General features: G+C 31.3%; 1 protein-coding gene across 1 annotated transcript in view; it reads right to left on the reverse strand.

Moving 5' to 3' along the window:
- LOC118186081 (nonsense-mediated mRNA decay factor SMG8) overlaps positions 1 to 16,351 on the reverse strand; it is an 84,038-nt gene that overhangs the window by 64,018 nt on the left and 3,669 nt on the right. The window contains exons 2-7 of the mRNA XM_035356087.2: positions 12,659 to 12,785; positions 12,510 to 12,536; positions 7,577 to 7,702; positions 3,490 to 3,573; positions 3,249 to 3,316; positions 951 to 1,134 (exon numbers count right to left, since the gene is read on the reverse strand). Coding sequence (XP_035211978.1) covers positions 951 to 1,134; positions 3,249 to 3,316; positions 3,490 to 3,573; positions 7,577 to 7,702; positions 12,510 to 12,536; positions 12,659 to 12,785 — 616 coding nt within the window. The remainder of the gene's footprint in view (positions 1 to 950; positions 1,135 to 3,248; positions 3,317 to 3,489; positions 3,574 to 7,576; positions 7,703 to 12,509; positions 12,537 to 12,658; positions 12,786 to 16,351) is intronic.

The raw sequence follows: 16,351 nt of genomic DNA on the forward strand, positions 1-16,351 counted from the left end.
GTTTGTTCACATTCCCGGAAAAATCCTCCAAAACGGCAAATGAGTTATTACGAGTGCAAGGAATGTAACGTAGGACTGTGTGTAGATCCCTGTTTTCAAATTTTTCATACGAAAAGAGAATTTTAAGTAATATATTTAGTTTTCAGATGTATAATGTTAAAATTCATAAAATGGTGAGTAATTAAAATAAAATGTGTAAAATATGCATTTAAACAAGAAATAAGGTAATTAAAGTATATATATAAAAATATCTATAAAGCATAAGCCGTTTAAATACTCTATAGAGCATTATTAAACAATGCGTTGATACTTCGGAAATTTCATGGATTTAAGTAGCAAAAAAGCCCCCGGCCCTGGAGAGACGCTCGCGTAACACACTGCCGGCCTCAGCGATAAGCGCGCGTTTTCGCTACCCGGCTCGAAGGGGTTAAGATTGAATGAGAAAAAACCTGTCACCAATAATGTTCAAATGTTGCCAACAATCAATAACATAATCCCAGCTGAACTGCAGTTTTAACGATAATGGTCAAATAATGCTCCTATTTTAAGTTAGCTTCTTTATTTCACAATAATTTTTTCCCCCATCTTTCTAATCAACAAGTAGCAAAATACATCTTCCAAGACCAATGTTTTCTTCAGCCATTTGCTTTTTCAATGTTTAATTCAAATTCATGCATTCTTTTTAACTCGAGTTCCACAGTTGACATGTAAAAGGCTGCAAAGCTTCGATTCTGTGCTGAATTAATTCTTCATTATGTAAAACTGGAATTTTATATAAGGTTTTATTTCTCCCCCTTTTTTAAATGGTATTATCTTTTCATTCTTTTGCTTCTAAGGCAAACACAAAGTAAATAAAAATCTCATAATTTTGCATTATATTATATACTCTCCATATTTATTTCTCTTTCTCTCTCTATATATATATACAGACACATATAAAACTTATATACCTTAGGTTTAGACCTAATAGCTCCTTCTAACACCGCATTGGCATTGTTATCATAAGTATGGAATAATGGACAAGACTCGAAAACAAACAGAACTCTGGGGGAACACGGTCTTCCATTTTGAATCCAGTCATTAGATATGTCAATTCCAGTCAGTAATTCTCGAAACCAAGGAATTGCTTTTGATCTAAAATAAATAATTTATTTTAAATAATTCTTATAAAAATAAAATAAAAATTAATATCATGTGAATTAAAATTGGGCACATGGCTCCAATTACAAAGACCAATTTTATTCTAGCAGCCCCATACATAATTCTTAACATGCGGTTTTATAAAAAAGTTATATTTTACATTTATACTACAAATTTGATTTAATTTCATTACACATTTTTATTAGCAAAGAAAATTTCAATGATATCTTAATTTAATACCCTAAGACTGCATAAGACCCATAGACTGAATATGAATTCAAAAACATAAATCACTTGAAAGCAATTGATCACACTGTTCTGAAGAGCATATACAAATTCAAGATTTTTCAAGCAGAATTAATAAATAATAATAAAAAAAATGTGATTCCCTTTCCCAAAATAAGAATAAGAAACAATAATAATCCATTACTGTTTACTTTTGTTTTTAACATTATAGATTACTACATAATATACTATTCAAATTGTTTTCATTTTTTATTTTGTGAATTTTGAACTAACTTTTGAAACACACACATATATATAATCCTTCTAGATTTGATTTTTACAAGAACCTTTTCTTTGGATTTTGTCTCATCTTCAAAATTAACCACATAATTAATGTTAAACAAAATTCTGATAAAGAAACATATAGGAAATCTTAAATGCAGCTCAGCAATCAGATAGTTAAGTCAATTCTGTCAAAATAAATATACAGAAAATTAACAAACAAAAGAAGCTCCCATTTTTGTAATTTAGGTAATGCAGATTTGGTGCTGATCCCTAATTTCTGCTGTTTGCAGATAGTTATGCAAAATAATGGAAGCAGAAATATTAAGAATTATGCACTTGCTATGCTGTAGGAATACCTCTAGAATCCAAAACTGCTAGAAATGGTTTGGAATAGAGGCATTCAAGTTCTGAATGGTAGTATGTAAGGATCTTAAGTTTTACTATAGTGTATTTTATTTTAAAACTGTACTATCTTTTCTTATTTTTCCACTTCCGGCCAGAATTAAATGCATTAACTTGTTTATGCAAATTGTACTTGCTAACGTTAGTAGTTTTATATTCTTACGTTCAGACCACAAGTGGTTGGTCTCTATATCCTGAAGTGCGGGAAGACCTGTAATCTTATAGAGAATAAAGGGTAAAGTAAACTCTTCCTGCTTGTGTCGTCCATTCCACAGATACTTGAACATAGTTTGAGTAAGCTCCCTGTTCCTATTCAAGACACATCATGTTCCCTAAACGAGACATACGAGTCCTGACACATACGGTAGAAGTCCAGAAATCCGCAATGAGGGAGGAACGAAAGGTTGTCCAGATTTTAGGATTTTGTGGATTTCAGGACAGAAAAGATAAATCATAATATTCAGACTAAAAGTGAAAAATAAATAAAGCATATTAGATACATGTAATTAAATTATTATATACATTATTACAATAATATACATTAATTAATTTGCATGACTACGTTAAAGTCTTTTGTCTCACAATTTATGGATTCTTTACTGTTTGTATGAAGCTCTGAACAACAATTATTATATATGAACAGAACAGTACCTATGTGCCATAAGGGTAGCCAAGCAAAAGCTTTTCACTAATGAGTTGGAGACTTTCCAGGAAAGGAATGCAAATAATCCACAAAAAAATCACAATTGAGGTTACAGATGCACTAGTGAGCTGGCCAACAAAACAATTCTGAGTTCCTTGAAACATAGTTAAGTCACCCATTTCCTTTCACAATAAATTGTTTTACAAATTATAGTTGATATTTGCAGTTTCATATGACTTTTTAGAATGTACATAAATAATCATACACCTCTTTTTACCAGTTACTGTGTAATTAATAAAAACAAAATTGACTTTTTTAAGCATGGTGTTTTTATTATTTTGGACAGTCCCTGTAAACTGACTTGCCATAACTTAATATTTGCAATGTAAATAACATGTGCACTTAGCAACAATAGCACAACTTCTCAAAAGACAAGTAAAGTAGCAAAATAACAAAAAAATGACTGGTGTGATGTTTAAGAGTAGATGGCTAGATAAACTTAAAACATAACCAGAACAAAAATGATAAAACTAAATCAGTAGCTGGATTTTACCTCATTGTATCTAATGCTCGGAACAAATACACATAACTCAGATCAAAACAAGCTTTGGGATGCACAACCTACAAGAATCAAAAATATTTAAAACATTATAATACACGGTATTTATTACTTTGATATTTTATCACCACTATTATAAGTTTTCAGTTTTTAAATCACTAAAAAATCAGGAGAAAAAGATTTAAACCACCAAAAATACATTTATTTATAAAAATAATAAAAATAAACTACTCACTATAATGATGTGAGATATACAAAACAGCATCAAAAGTGTTTTAGCATAGCCATAGTGAAGATCACTCCAAACTTCTAAAAAACTCTAAAATTAATATATATATTTAGGTATGTATATCTAATGAACATAAAGCAATAATCACATAACATTATAAAAAGCGAAAATTAAAAAAAAAAAATTATTAACATTCTTTGCTTAAAAAATGGCTAATATGTACACAGCCATGAACATATTCAATTACGTATAAACACCTTTTCCTAACATATTTGTTAAACTTTCAGCTAAAATGCAATTCAGTACCACAAATATTCTAGAAAAGAACATCAACAATAATCGTAGGATGAAGAGCGAATAATGTTTTACAAGAACAATATATAATTCTGCACCAAATAAAGCAATATTCTAAATATATGTTTGCCTCCCTCCCCAAATTAAACAATATTCACAAGAATTTTTATGTTTGCTATATTTAAAGTTCTCATCTAATTTTAATCTTAATCCTTATAATAAGTTTTTACTATAACTGTGATGAATTTTTATGATTGCTCTCTTTAAAGTTCTTAAGAGCATAACTTTAATCTTAATCCTCATAAGTTTTAACTATAATTGTCAATTTCCCCTTCTTGTGTTTTCCCTGCAAGCATGTTGTTGCTGCTATGCATTAGCTTATTTTAGATTTAGTAAAATGTTGCTCAATAAATTGGTGTTCTTATTCTTATGTATCAATATTGCTGCCTGCTCCAACTGTGCAGGTTTAACAACTTTATCTTATATGGTGTCAGCAAGCTCATTACCTTTTTATTTGCTATAAAAACTTCAATAGTTGTTGATATAGGTATGTGTTGCATCTCATTATGGCATAACTTCAATAATTTTGTGAATATAGACAATGGACATAATATACTATGGACTGAATCATTTTCTTTCAGCAGTATCTCCACAAAAGGCATGATCAGAATAGGAATCAAGTTATGAACTTTAAATTGCTTTAAAATATAAAGAGAAGATAAAGAAAAGAGAGTATTTAACTTAAAATATAAAGAGAATGAAAGAAATACTGGACAAATTTGATAAACATTTTAAGCCATATTTTAATGTGACACTGGTTACTTTTGTGTTTAATAATTTAGCTTAAAAATCTGAACAGAACTTAATTCACTTGTTGCAGAAATCAAATTAAAGGTCGACAATACAAATTTGGGGTAACTTACATTTGTAACATAAAAGATTATATCATACAAGGCTTAAGAGACACAAGGCTTAACGTACTTTGTAAGCATCTGCTTACGGAAACTTACTTTATCGAGAACTATGGAAATTTTCAAATCAGCCAAACTTTCCATGTTTGTCTATCATCTACACCTATACTGGTGCAGGTTGATGTCGTTAGTCACAAGACGGATAAAAAAGGCCACAATAACAAATTTTTAAAACAGCAGAGCCAAAACAGTTCTCATTCGCAACATATTCAAAGATTTTGCTCGTGTTGTGGTTCAAGACATCAAATAAAATACTGCTCAACTTACCAAAAGAAATGTAATAACTGGGAATGCAAAATCATTTTTTAAATGTTTGCAGGCAACTTAGAGAACAACAAGCATTGAGACACCACCACCAACTTATTCCATTCATTCCATGATTGCTTATATTGGTACTCTTTAATATTCAGTAAAAGTGATTGGTTACAACAAATTAATGAACACTCCGTTACTTTCAGATTGGATACTAGTGCAGAGAATAATGTTTATATGCTTTCCACATTTCAAAAGTTAAATGATACGCCATTACTTCATCCAAAATCAATAAGCATTTGTGTGCAATAATGATAATGATGCTTTGCCAGTTGTTGATAAATGTATCCTTAAATAATATATAAATAAAAATAATCATCTTAATAAATTATCCCATCAGCTGTTCAGCAATAAAGTCATCGAACATTGTTAGTTCAACCTGAGTTTGATTCAAAGGCAAACTGACTGTCCGTATGTATAATGTTGATATCAGCCAATTTTCCTTAGAAAGCCCTCCATGAAGACATTCCTTAAGCAGACAGCCCTGGAATGCTCTGTCACAACCAAATGAACCAAACTATAAAGAGTATTATTATGAGTTTGGTTGTACAGCCAGTGTTGAATGTAACAATATGTACTGATTTATATTTAATTCAATGAATTAACCAGTCAACTAAATGTTGTATAAATAGTGTCTATGAAATTATTTCAACCTTACATTGCATAATTGAAAATTATAACAATGTGTTTGAAACATGAACATGAAATCATAGAAAGGGTTACAAAGCCAACTGATTGGATAAACCTTACTGTCACTATTTCCCGTCAAAGAACAATACTATCAGAATTTCATCACCATCACTTGATCCTCATCTCCCTAAAAAATTTATTAGGAGCATCCGCATTATCAGATTCCTTCTGAGGATGAGCTGGTGTCAAAACTGAAATGGTCTATTTTTTTTCCCTCCTTGATTGATGCAAAAAATGCTTTCTATCATTTTCAAAAATGAAAATGTTGACTTGTGCACTTTTACAACTCCTTTTGGGGGATACTATGTCCCTGCCCTGACGTTTGGCCTCAGCAGTACACATGAAATGTTTCAAGTGATAATGGACAGCCTTTTTGATAATTTCTGATATTTATCCATATTTTGGTAATATCATTATACTAATGTAACTCAAGAGACACTGTAAAAAGTTAAAAGTGGTTTTTCAGATTGTCTGACAAAATAGGTTGAAATTCAACAAAGAGGAAATTCAGCTAATCTTTGGAATATGGTAACAGGTAGTTTGGAGACATATTGGTAAGGCGATAAAGGTTACTAGCTAGGACTTTAGCAGTGTACATGGATAAAGTCAAGAGTGTGCGTAATGCCATTTTTGTGCAATTCTGGGATTTTTTTTAAGTGAAAATAGGTCGACGTGTACATGGATACCGTGTATGTGCAATTCTTAAAAATGCGGCAAGCAGTTTGCGATTCTGCACTTTCTTCCAATTTTGCACCTAATCTTCGTCATGATTAAGCACTTTTGTTCCATAAAAGTTCTAGCATAAGCGTAATTCGGCTAGCAGATTGTTAGAAAAAAAAAAAGTTGAGTTAAAAAAAATGCCTTTACTTTGTGAAAACAAATGGCATCCAAACAAAAACTAGCAGGTTGCTGTAGCAGGGTTGGTCGCCAGATTTTCGCCAAAAAATCGCCAATTTACCATAATTCAAAGATTAACCGAAAATTCAAACTGCAATATCAGAATTAAAACATTTAGGTTGCATAAACTTATCACACAGCCTCTTACCAGGCACAGCCAAAGTGCAAGCAACTGCAAATTTTCCTACACCTAAGAATAAATAATATTTAATGATATTCCTGAGTGTGGCAACATCCTTAATGAGATTTGTGCCTCAATTTTCCCAGGAAACTTCTTTGAGAAGTCTATTGAAAACAGACATAAGGTGGCTATGGGATATGCATTGTGACTGAACATTTCAGGTGATCAGACATCTACTTTAGACAATCCGAATGTTGCAGTTTTTTGATGAAGATAAACTAGCAGTACTTTTTGTTGATGCTAATTTACTTGTATTAAATAGAGTCCTCTAGCAGGATAATAATTTGGTCAAACTTTTTAACTATTTATCAACTATAATAAATTTTAAATTTATAAATACATTAGTAGCATAACCTTTATATTACAGTTCAATTTTTATTTCTATCTATTATTTGGAATTTACTACTTAATAACAATAATAAAACTGGGAGAAAGGATAATGCTCTGAAATTTGGTGAGGGGGAATGGGTCAATACACATAAAAAATTACTACATTAAATTTAATTTTTCATGTAGATGTGCATTCAAGAACTAGAGCTTTTTTAATAATTCATGTGGCTTTAATAATTAATGTGGATCAGAAACATATTTTCATAGTATGAAAGGTATACAAAAATACTTTAGGCTTGATTGATAGCAACTTCTGGCTTTTATCTACAGCTAATAAAAACTATTAAATGAAAACAATAATACTAAGTTATTAATAAAGTTTAAAAAATTACCTGGGAGGGAAATTTTAAATTCTTACTTTTATCTTTAGATCGTCTTCCATTTCCTTACACTTGTTTACTAAACATACAGTGTCTGATATACCTGTCATCTGCAGGAAGATTGTGCGGGTAGTTGATTCATAATAGCCTTTAATGTCCTTATCCTAAAACATACATAACAGTGTTTTCAGTAATGCAATACATAATCCAAACAGAACATAGAAAAACAAAAAATTCTAAATTATTCTCTGTACAAAGGGAGTAATATTCTTAAAAAATTACATAACTAAATTGTGAAATTTGACAAACATTTTAACATGTGAATTTAATCATGGCCACCAGCATTTAATTAAAAAAATATAATTAGTAACATTCTAAATCAGGGATGTCAAACTCATAGGTACACTTGGGCCAAACAAACGAGGTTTAACTTTAGGTGGGCCGTAAAAAAAAAATCAATATTCATAGAAACGTAGATTTATTTCGAATAATACAATAATAAACATATATATATATATTTATATAGAAAAGAACAAGAAAAATTTAATGTTTATGTCCTGATACTTGACATCTCTTCTCTGCTATTATCTTTCCTATTTCGGGAGAAATTTTGTTTGCAGTGATAATTTTCAACGCTGACCCAAGGTGAGCATCATTAATACGGTTTCTAATAGGAGACTTATTACCTTTCATGACTGAAAATAACTGCTTGCACCGATAAGTGCTACCAAACATGGAAATAATTTCATATGTGAATTTTCAAGTATTTTCAAATCTGGCTGGTAAATATTTGTAAAATTCAGGTACGCCCACTTCAATGAATTTTGCTTTCAAATTTGAGTTGCATTGAATCTCAATCACCTCCATTTGCATATAGCTGGGTACTGAGTCAATACTTATAGAGAAAATTGAAGAAAACAAAAAAAAAAAAAAAAAAAAAAATGTCTTCGAGGGAACTAAAATCAGTAAAACTCGTTTCAAATTCAGTTGTTAAATTTGCAATTTTTTCTGCGTATTTTTGATACGAACAAGTATCATCTAAACTTGATTTGTTCATGCTGCACGTCGGGAAGTCTTCATTTTTAAGTTGTTTTTCCCAAAGAACTAGTTGACATTTGAATGCTTTAAATATGTCAAACATGTTCGTAATGATATGATCTTTTCCTTGTAACGATAAATTTAAATCGGTTAAGTGTTTGATTATATCAACCAAGAAACATAAATCTTGTATCCATATTGGATCGTAAAACAAACTTGCGTCTTGATTTTTCGTTTTTAAAAATATTTCTTCTTTCAAATCCCAGAATTGTTTGAGAATCTTGGAGCAAGATAACCAATGTACCTCGGTATAGTAGGACAAACCCGAATATTCACTATCTAACTCACTTAAGAAAGCAAGTGAATTGACGCTGATTTAAACCTCGAGATCTTATAAAATTAATAACTTTTTTTTATATATGACAAAACATTCTCCACATTTATTACTTTCGTGCATAGAACTTCTTGATGTATAATACAATGCATATGATGAATGTTTGAACCGTGAATTTCACTAAGTTTTTTTCTTAGTAATGCTACGAAGCCCTTGTTTTTCCCGGTCATTTGCCATCTGTAGTTACAGAATTTAATTTTGCCAAAGGTAGATTGTATTTCTGCAGAAGTCCAAAAACACAAGTAAATATATCTTCTCCTGTAGTAGTACCAGGCATCGGTATTAGTTCCAGTAATTCCTCAAAAACGTTAAAATTCTTGTCACAAGAACAAAGAAACACTGCTAATTGAGCTTTGCCACTAATGTCCGTGCTCTCGTCATAGGCAATGGAGAAACTTTCGAAACTAGATGATTTTGCTTTGATATGATCACTTAAATTCGCGGCTAAATCAGTAACTCTTTCCGCAACTGTATTTCGAGACAATGAAATTGATTGAAAAGCCTTCACATTTCTAGGACAAACTATTTCTCCAGCTTTCGTTAGCATTCCTTGATGAAATCACCATCAGTAAAAGGCTTCAAATGTTTAGCTATCAACTTGGACAAGACGTAGCTTGCATGTACCGCCGCTTCACTTTCTTGCAATACTTTAATAAACATGGACTGTTGCTTTTTCACTCCTCACTTGAGCTCTTTCAACTTTTCTTCTCTCATTAATCCTTCGTAATTGTTATATTTCGATTTGTGTTGTTCGTAATGACGTTTAATATTATATAACTTTGGTACATTAATAGTATTATTACAAATCAAGCAGATTATTTTATCTTTTATTTCACAGCAAAAATATTCTAATTCCCATTTTACTTGGAATATTCTATGTTCGTCAGCGATTTTTCGTTTAATTTTACTACCACTTGGATTTGATATAGACATACTGAATACAAAGGGCTGGAATAAACGCGGTTAACGTTAAAAAGTTAACAAAAATTTATTCTTCCCACAAGAGATAAATCAAAATGCTGAAATATTTCTTCAAAAATATTTTAACAATATCACAAAATGTCAAATGTTTAGCAAAAATCAATTCAAAACAGAGAAACTAATTCTATCTCACAGCGAAATCGCTACAAATCAATCACAGCATTAAGTAAACAAACAGTTCGCTAGAACTACAGCTACTACTGAGATGAGTTGTTTGTTCTCAGCTTTTATAAGCTTTATAATTAATTTCTCGAATATACTGGAAACATCTATAAATATGTGGATTTTTGTGGATGGCAACAGCAATTACAAGATATTTATTTATTAGGTATAAAATGCACGCGCTGTTCTATTTTTAACCTTCCAACGCAGCTGTCTTTTCAAAAATCGTCTGTGTTGCTAAGGCAACATGAAGCAAATCTAATTACAATTCTAAATAAAAAAAACTAACTAAATAAATAACTATGAAATCAGTAACAATATGAATTAAGTAATAATCAATAATAAAGCAAAGTGCATGAACATGCATGCACCAATATATCGTACAAAACTATGATTGGAAAACTGAGACCATGAGTTCGGCCACATTCGGCTATCGGGGAATGCGTACAAGTTCTGAGTGCACGTGTCCCCCAAAAGCTGAAGGTAGCTGAACGCAAGCTACTCACATGCATTTGTAATTTAAGTAGTGTGTGTGTCAGCTCGCTGTGAGTAATCTAACAACACTGAATAAATTATCGTTAATTACTTAGCAGTAAACATTTCATTTTTTTCTTCGTCGATATGTTATTTTATTATTATATATTATTATTTGCCAATATATTGGCCGGGCCGCAAAAATATTTGTTGTGGGCCGCATGCGGCTCGAGGGCCGCGAGTTTGACATCCTTGTTCTAAATCATTCAAAATATTCAGAAATTTTCATAGAAATCTAAAATTGCATGTTTTCTTCAAATTGAATGAAAAAATTGTACTGAAAAAACACTGTCACAGAATCCCAAACAGCCCAACTGCGCTTTCTCTAAATGAGTGCGAAAAGATCCAAGCAGCGTGATAGAGATTGTTTTATTTTATGTTGAGAAATACCAAGCGGTGAGACAGCGCTTCCGTAACGCACCGTCAGTTGCTCACATGTTGATATGTACTGGGTTTTTTTTTACACAAAATCTCAACAACATAATCCCGCTGCTTGGGACTCAAACGTTTAATGTGCAAATCTATAGCTGCCCAAGTCTCCTTTTTGAAATACGCCTGTTTTCTCTTTCTATCCTAAAAACAGTCATATGCTTATAATACCGTAATTTCCGGAAGAAACGCCGCGGCGTTTACGTGTTTAAAACTTAAATTTCAGCGGGTGCGGCGTTTCTACCCATGCGGCGTTTAGGTGCACTAAAAATAAAATATTTCCTATGATGGTCATTGTACATAGTTTGGATGGCCTTGTCATTGTGCATAGACTGGTGCTGTTCCCACACAAAAGACCACTCAGTTGCTTTTTGCGAACGTTATTTTGTTTACATTCTTTCCCTTGAACGGACCTACATGCCTTATTCACCCTAAACGAGATCTCAGAACAATAACATTCTTCCCCCTTTCAAATCAACATTCTCATCAGTTTGAATAGTCTCTCTCCTCTGCCATTCGATGAATCTTCCAGGACCCATCCTCTCCCCATCCCTGCCTTTTCTGCAATTTTTTTCAAAGGCGGACACGACTCCACCTGCCTCACAATAACGAACTCTGACATATTTTCCCTTCAGCATGAATGTATTTTTCTTGGCATTCTGCCAAATACAGATCCCATCAGTTTGGGTACAAGTACTTGTTGGATAGTTTTTAAGTAAGAAGGGAGCAGAAAATTTTTGAAAATGTCTCTAAACGGCACAGAAGCTATACATTTCTTACCTTTAATTTATTTTTGAGTTATGGTTTCATTTCATGCATTTTTCTTAACTGGTATGTCATACATCAGGACTTAGGTTGAGTTTTTGCATCTATACGGCCCACGACGATGTCACGTGCAATTTAGTCTATTGCGGCGTTTCTGTGTAATTTTAATTTTTTTTCCCGCCATTTTTCTCGAGTGCGGCGTTTACGCTGATGCGGCCTTTCTTCCGGAAATTACAGTAAATCTTTCTGAACTACATCACTTCAAAACTGATCCATGCTATGTGATTTTTACGTAATGATCATGATGCATTTACATATATAAGTACAGTCTTTTGACCAATAATAATGACAAATCTGCAGACCTTAATTAAGCAAATAAAAATAAAGCAGAATCGTAATATCATTTACTTAATCTAGCATCTTTGGAATCTATGCAACTCCTTTTTTACTTTTGTGCTGCTAATCTACTGCCAAACATATTTCTATGAATGTAAGGAAATTGCATGTACGTGTAATGCTTTGTGTGCTAAGATCATAAATGCTTCATTATTTCATAAACTACTATTTCATATTTTTAATTTTATAATTTCTGGAACATGCAGTTTACACATTTAATTAGTCACTACATTAACAGTCTCTGAATTTTATTAAATTAAGAATGAACTTACCCAACTACTTTTCTTATTTTCTTCATTCTTTTTGATTCATGAAAGAATGAAAAGATAAATTTATGTCAATTTGAAAAATTACACATTTTGTTTGAATAATATTCTTAGCATATATATAATCTTTAGCTAAAAGTAATAAAAATATTTACCTGAAAAATATGCTTGTCAAGAGCTTCAGCAATTATATGTTCCTTGATTTGAGGAGAATTCAATGACGTTTTGCCAATGACAGAGACAATACAAACTTTCTCATCTTTTACATTTTCTAAAAATTTTCTAAAACAGAGTTAATAAAAAAATAAATATTAAAAAATATATACAGATCTATACAGTTTTATTTATATAATATTTAAAACTATAGAATAAAAATTTTGATAATGATGTAATATGTGATCCACCAGTTTTAGTTATAGTTTAAGATGGAGCCACTAAAACTGGTAGTTATTTTCTTTTTCTCGTCATTTAATTGCACACTCAAATTTTCAATATAAAAAAAAAAAAAAAAAAAACCAAGAAATTTTTTATTGACTTTTGTTTATATTATAAAGCTATATAATGGATTTAAAAATTAAACTGTTTAATAAAGCAACAAATGGATCGTTTTCATTCATATAGTCTTTATTATTTGTAATTATTTTCATATTTAAAAACAGCATTTTAATGGCAAATCATCACCAAAATTTTGATAAATAGAAAAAGATCTATACTCTTCATTTTGCAGACTATTCTAGTCTCTAGAAGATCATTTGTTAATTCTGCAAAGAGAAAGATCATAAGACACAGATCAATTATACCAGCTCACATTTTCTTGACAACAATTTTTTTTAATTGAAAATGCTAAGAAATGAAACTTCAAATTTAAATACCAAGGATGAAAATAAACAACAAAGTATTGTAAAGCACCTGAATTTAGTTCAAAGAGGCTTCTTGCTAAAGAAAAGGTATAATGTAAATAAAAAATTCATAAAACTTGCATTTTTGGTATTGCAAATGATTATACAAAACAGGAAATCTAAACTGGAAGGTTATTACCAAACAATGAACTGTCATGAATAAAGTCATTAAAAGTGCAGGGTACAGCAAATAAGCATAGATTTCAACCTTCAAATTTGATTGTAATTTTTCTAATTAATGTTTTCCCCAGAGTTTTTTTTTTTTTTTTTTTTTTGGCTTTGCAAGGAATTATTTTGGGACTATGAAGTTTGCTAGCTGATTAAAAAATACCACATTTCTTTGGAAATATGATGTTTTGCTCAATATTTCAGAATGTGAAATTTCATGTACCATAAAGTTGTACTTCTCAAACGATCGAATTTTGCACAATTCTCCGACTTTTGTTTAAAGCAAAAATATATTGCTATGTACTTGGAAAGAACAACAGAGTATGCAATGCCAAATTTGTCCAAATCTCTGATATTAAATGAAAACAGATTACTGTGCACACGTAGAGAAAACAGTGTATGCAATAGGGTGCAGTGAAAAAGATTTTTTTTTCTTTTTTCAAATTTATAATTTCTTGAACAAACAAATGGTTCTTTTCAATGAAAAAAAAACTGCAGTTCAATCATTTGTCATCTTCAGGTTCCACATGAAGTAAATGAAATAATCAACATTAATGAAAACATAAAATTATTTTTCACAATACTTTTACTGATTTTTTTACAATACAATTGTTTCTTGACTCAACATAAGGGTTGTAATTGATAAAAAAAAGCCAGTAAAAAGTATCAGCTTAGTCACTCGTCATCTTCAGATTGGGGATACTCAGATAACCAGCACTTGGCGAACTTCCTGAAATCGGGTTCACCTACTTGAGCGATAGGCGGCCAACAGTGGGAGGACAGTTCAGGTTGCAAGTTTAGACCTTCACTAAGCTAGGGAGAAAGGGAAAAGGGAAGGGATATTTTCTTACGCGCCATACTTTGGCTGTCATGTGACTTTGCAGATGAATCTTACTGCTGATCACGTGAGTTTGTCAGGAGACGTGGTGAATACGCTGATAAGCTGTTTGTTGTTACATGTGATCATTCGCTATTTAATTATTTTATTAGAACAAATTAAAGAACTTAAAAAATTTTAGAAATAAAATTACTATTAAAATCAAGTTGCCGTAAACCATTCGCTACTGAATTATTTTATTACTAAAAAATTTTAGAAAAAAATTACTATTAAAATTATTAATGATTTAAAAATTAAATAATTAATTCATAATTATTTGATTAATATTAATAATTATATTTGTCGATTATGGCGGCAAGACGGCGGAAAAAATTGCGCCAAGTGCCGGTTATCTGAGTCTTCCCCTACTTCAGAATTACTCTGATATGCACCCTCAAGTCGCCAAATTTCTCACCAAACATCCACGCTGCCATATTACTATCTAAATTTTTTCTCTACATTTCGAACTTTAAGCCTAAAATGTCTCCAAACACATGGTTTTTGCTCATGCAAAAACTACGTTTTCAACACACAATTTAAGCTAAAAATCCAAAACAGAAATAAAAAATTTAGATAGCAAACACATAAAGTTTCTAACCAAAAATCTTTGACAAGAATCCACGTACACAGCGATATGTTTTAACTTAAAAATGCATCTACAAATGGCACAATCTAGGCAATGAACGAATCTACGAACTATGCACACCTCGCTTTAATAAATTAACATAACAACAATAAATTTCAAAGAATACCATGTACACAGCATCCTGTTTAAACTTAAAAAAACATCTACGAATTGCACAATTTAGGCAACGAACGAATCTACGAACTACGCGCACTTCGCTTTAATAAATTAACATAACAATAAATTTCAAAGAATACCAAGTACACAGCATACTGTTTAAACTTAAAAAAATATCTACGAATTGCACAATTTAGGTAACGAGCGATTCTACGAACTAGGCACACCTCGCTTTAATAAATTAACCTAACAACAATAAATTTCAAAGAATACCATGTACACAGCATTCTGTTTCAACTTTAAAAAACATCTATAAATTGCACAATCTAGACACTACGCACTAATCAACATAATAAACTAAAATAAATTTCAAACAATCCAAAAAAACAATGAACATAACATTCTACAAAATAACAAAAAAAAAAAAAAAAAAAAAGCATTTACCATGAATTAATGCTTTTTCAAAACAGCAGAAATACTAATTTCATACTGCCTTTAACATGCAGCAACGTAATCACTATCGTATTTATATGACAGCCAGACACACTATCCAGGAAATTCATACTATGGTTCACAAATAAATAATATCACAAATCCCTACTTCTATCGTGCACAGCCACTAAAAATAATCTCCCAGACCCTCTTTCAACATCTCCAAATACCAACCTGCTCCTCAACAGGATGGCCACAATATTTCCTTTTGCCGAACTTCAATTCAACAACTTCCACCATTTTATCTTTCCTCCCTATTTTCTCAGACACAGACGCGAACCAAGGAGCTCCAGCGAAAGATTTTTCAACTTCAACAGGGTTGCCACACAACACGTAATTGTGCCCAAAACCAGCACAAAACACATATTGCCACATTTGGTGAAATTAGGGCGTATATCAGAGTTATACCCCTACTTCAAACTGAGAACTATCTCTAATCAATTTTACATCTTCGTCGGTGAGGTTCCAGAAAATCATCTCAAAATATTCATCTGCTTTGAAATTCAATTTGGGAAGCACAAATTGTTATATTTTCTCCTTCCAGTCAGTTTATGTGCTTGTTCAATCTTCCAGCATCACCAACAGGACGTTTCCAAAGTGAGCACAACAATAGTTCCTCTGAATAACTTCGTGAACTTCGTCTTAAAAGTTTTTGGTAAGAATGAACTTT

Source organism: Stegodyphus dumicola, chromosome 12 (assembly GCF_044657685.1).
Source record: "Stegodyphus dumicola isolate Sdum_Otavi_A_Nest chromosome 12, ASM4465768v1".
Lineage (NCBI taxonomy): Eukaryota > Metazoa > Arthropoda > Arachnida > Araneae > Eresidae > Stegodyphus > Stegodyphus dumicola.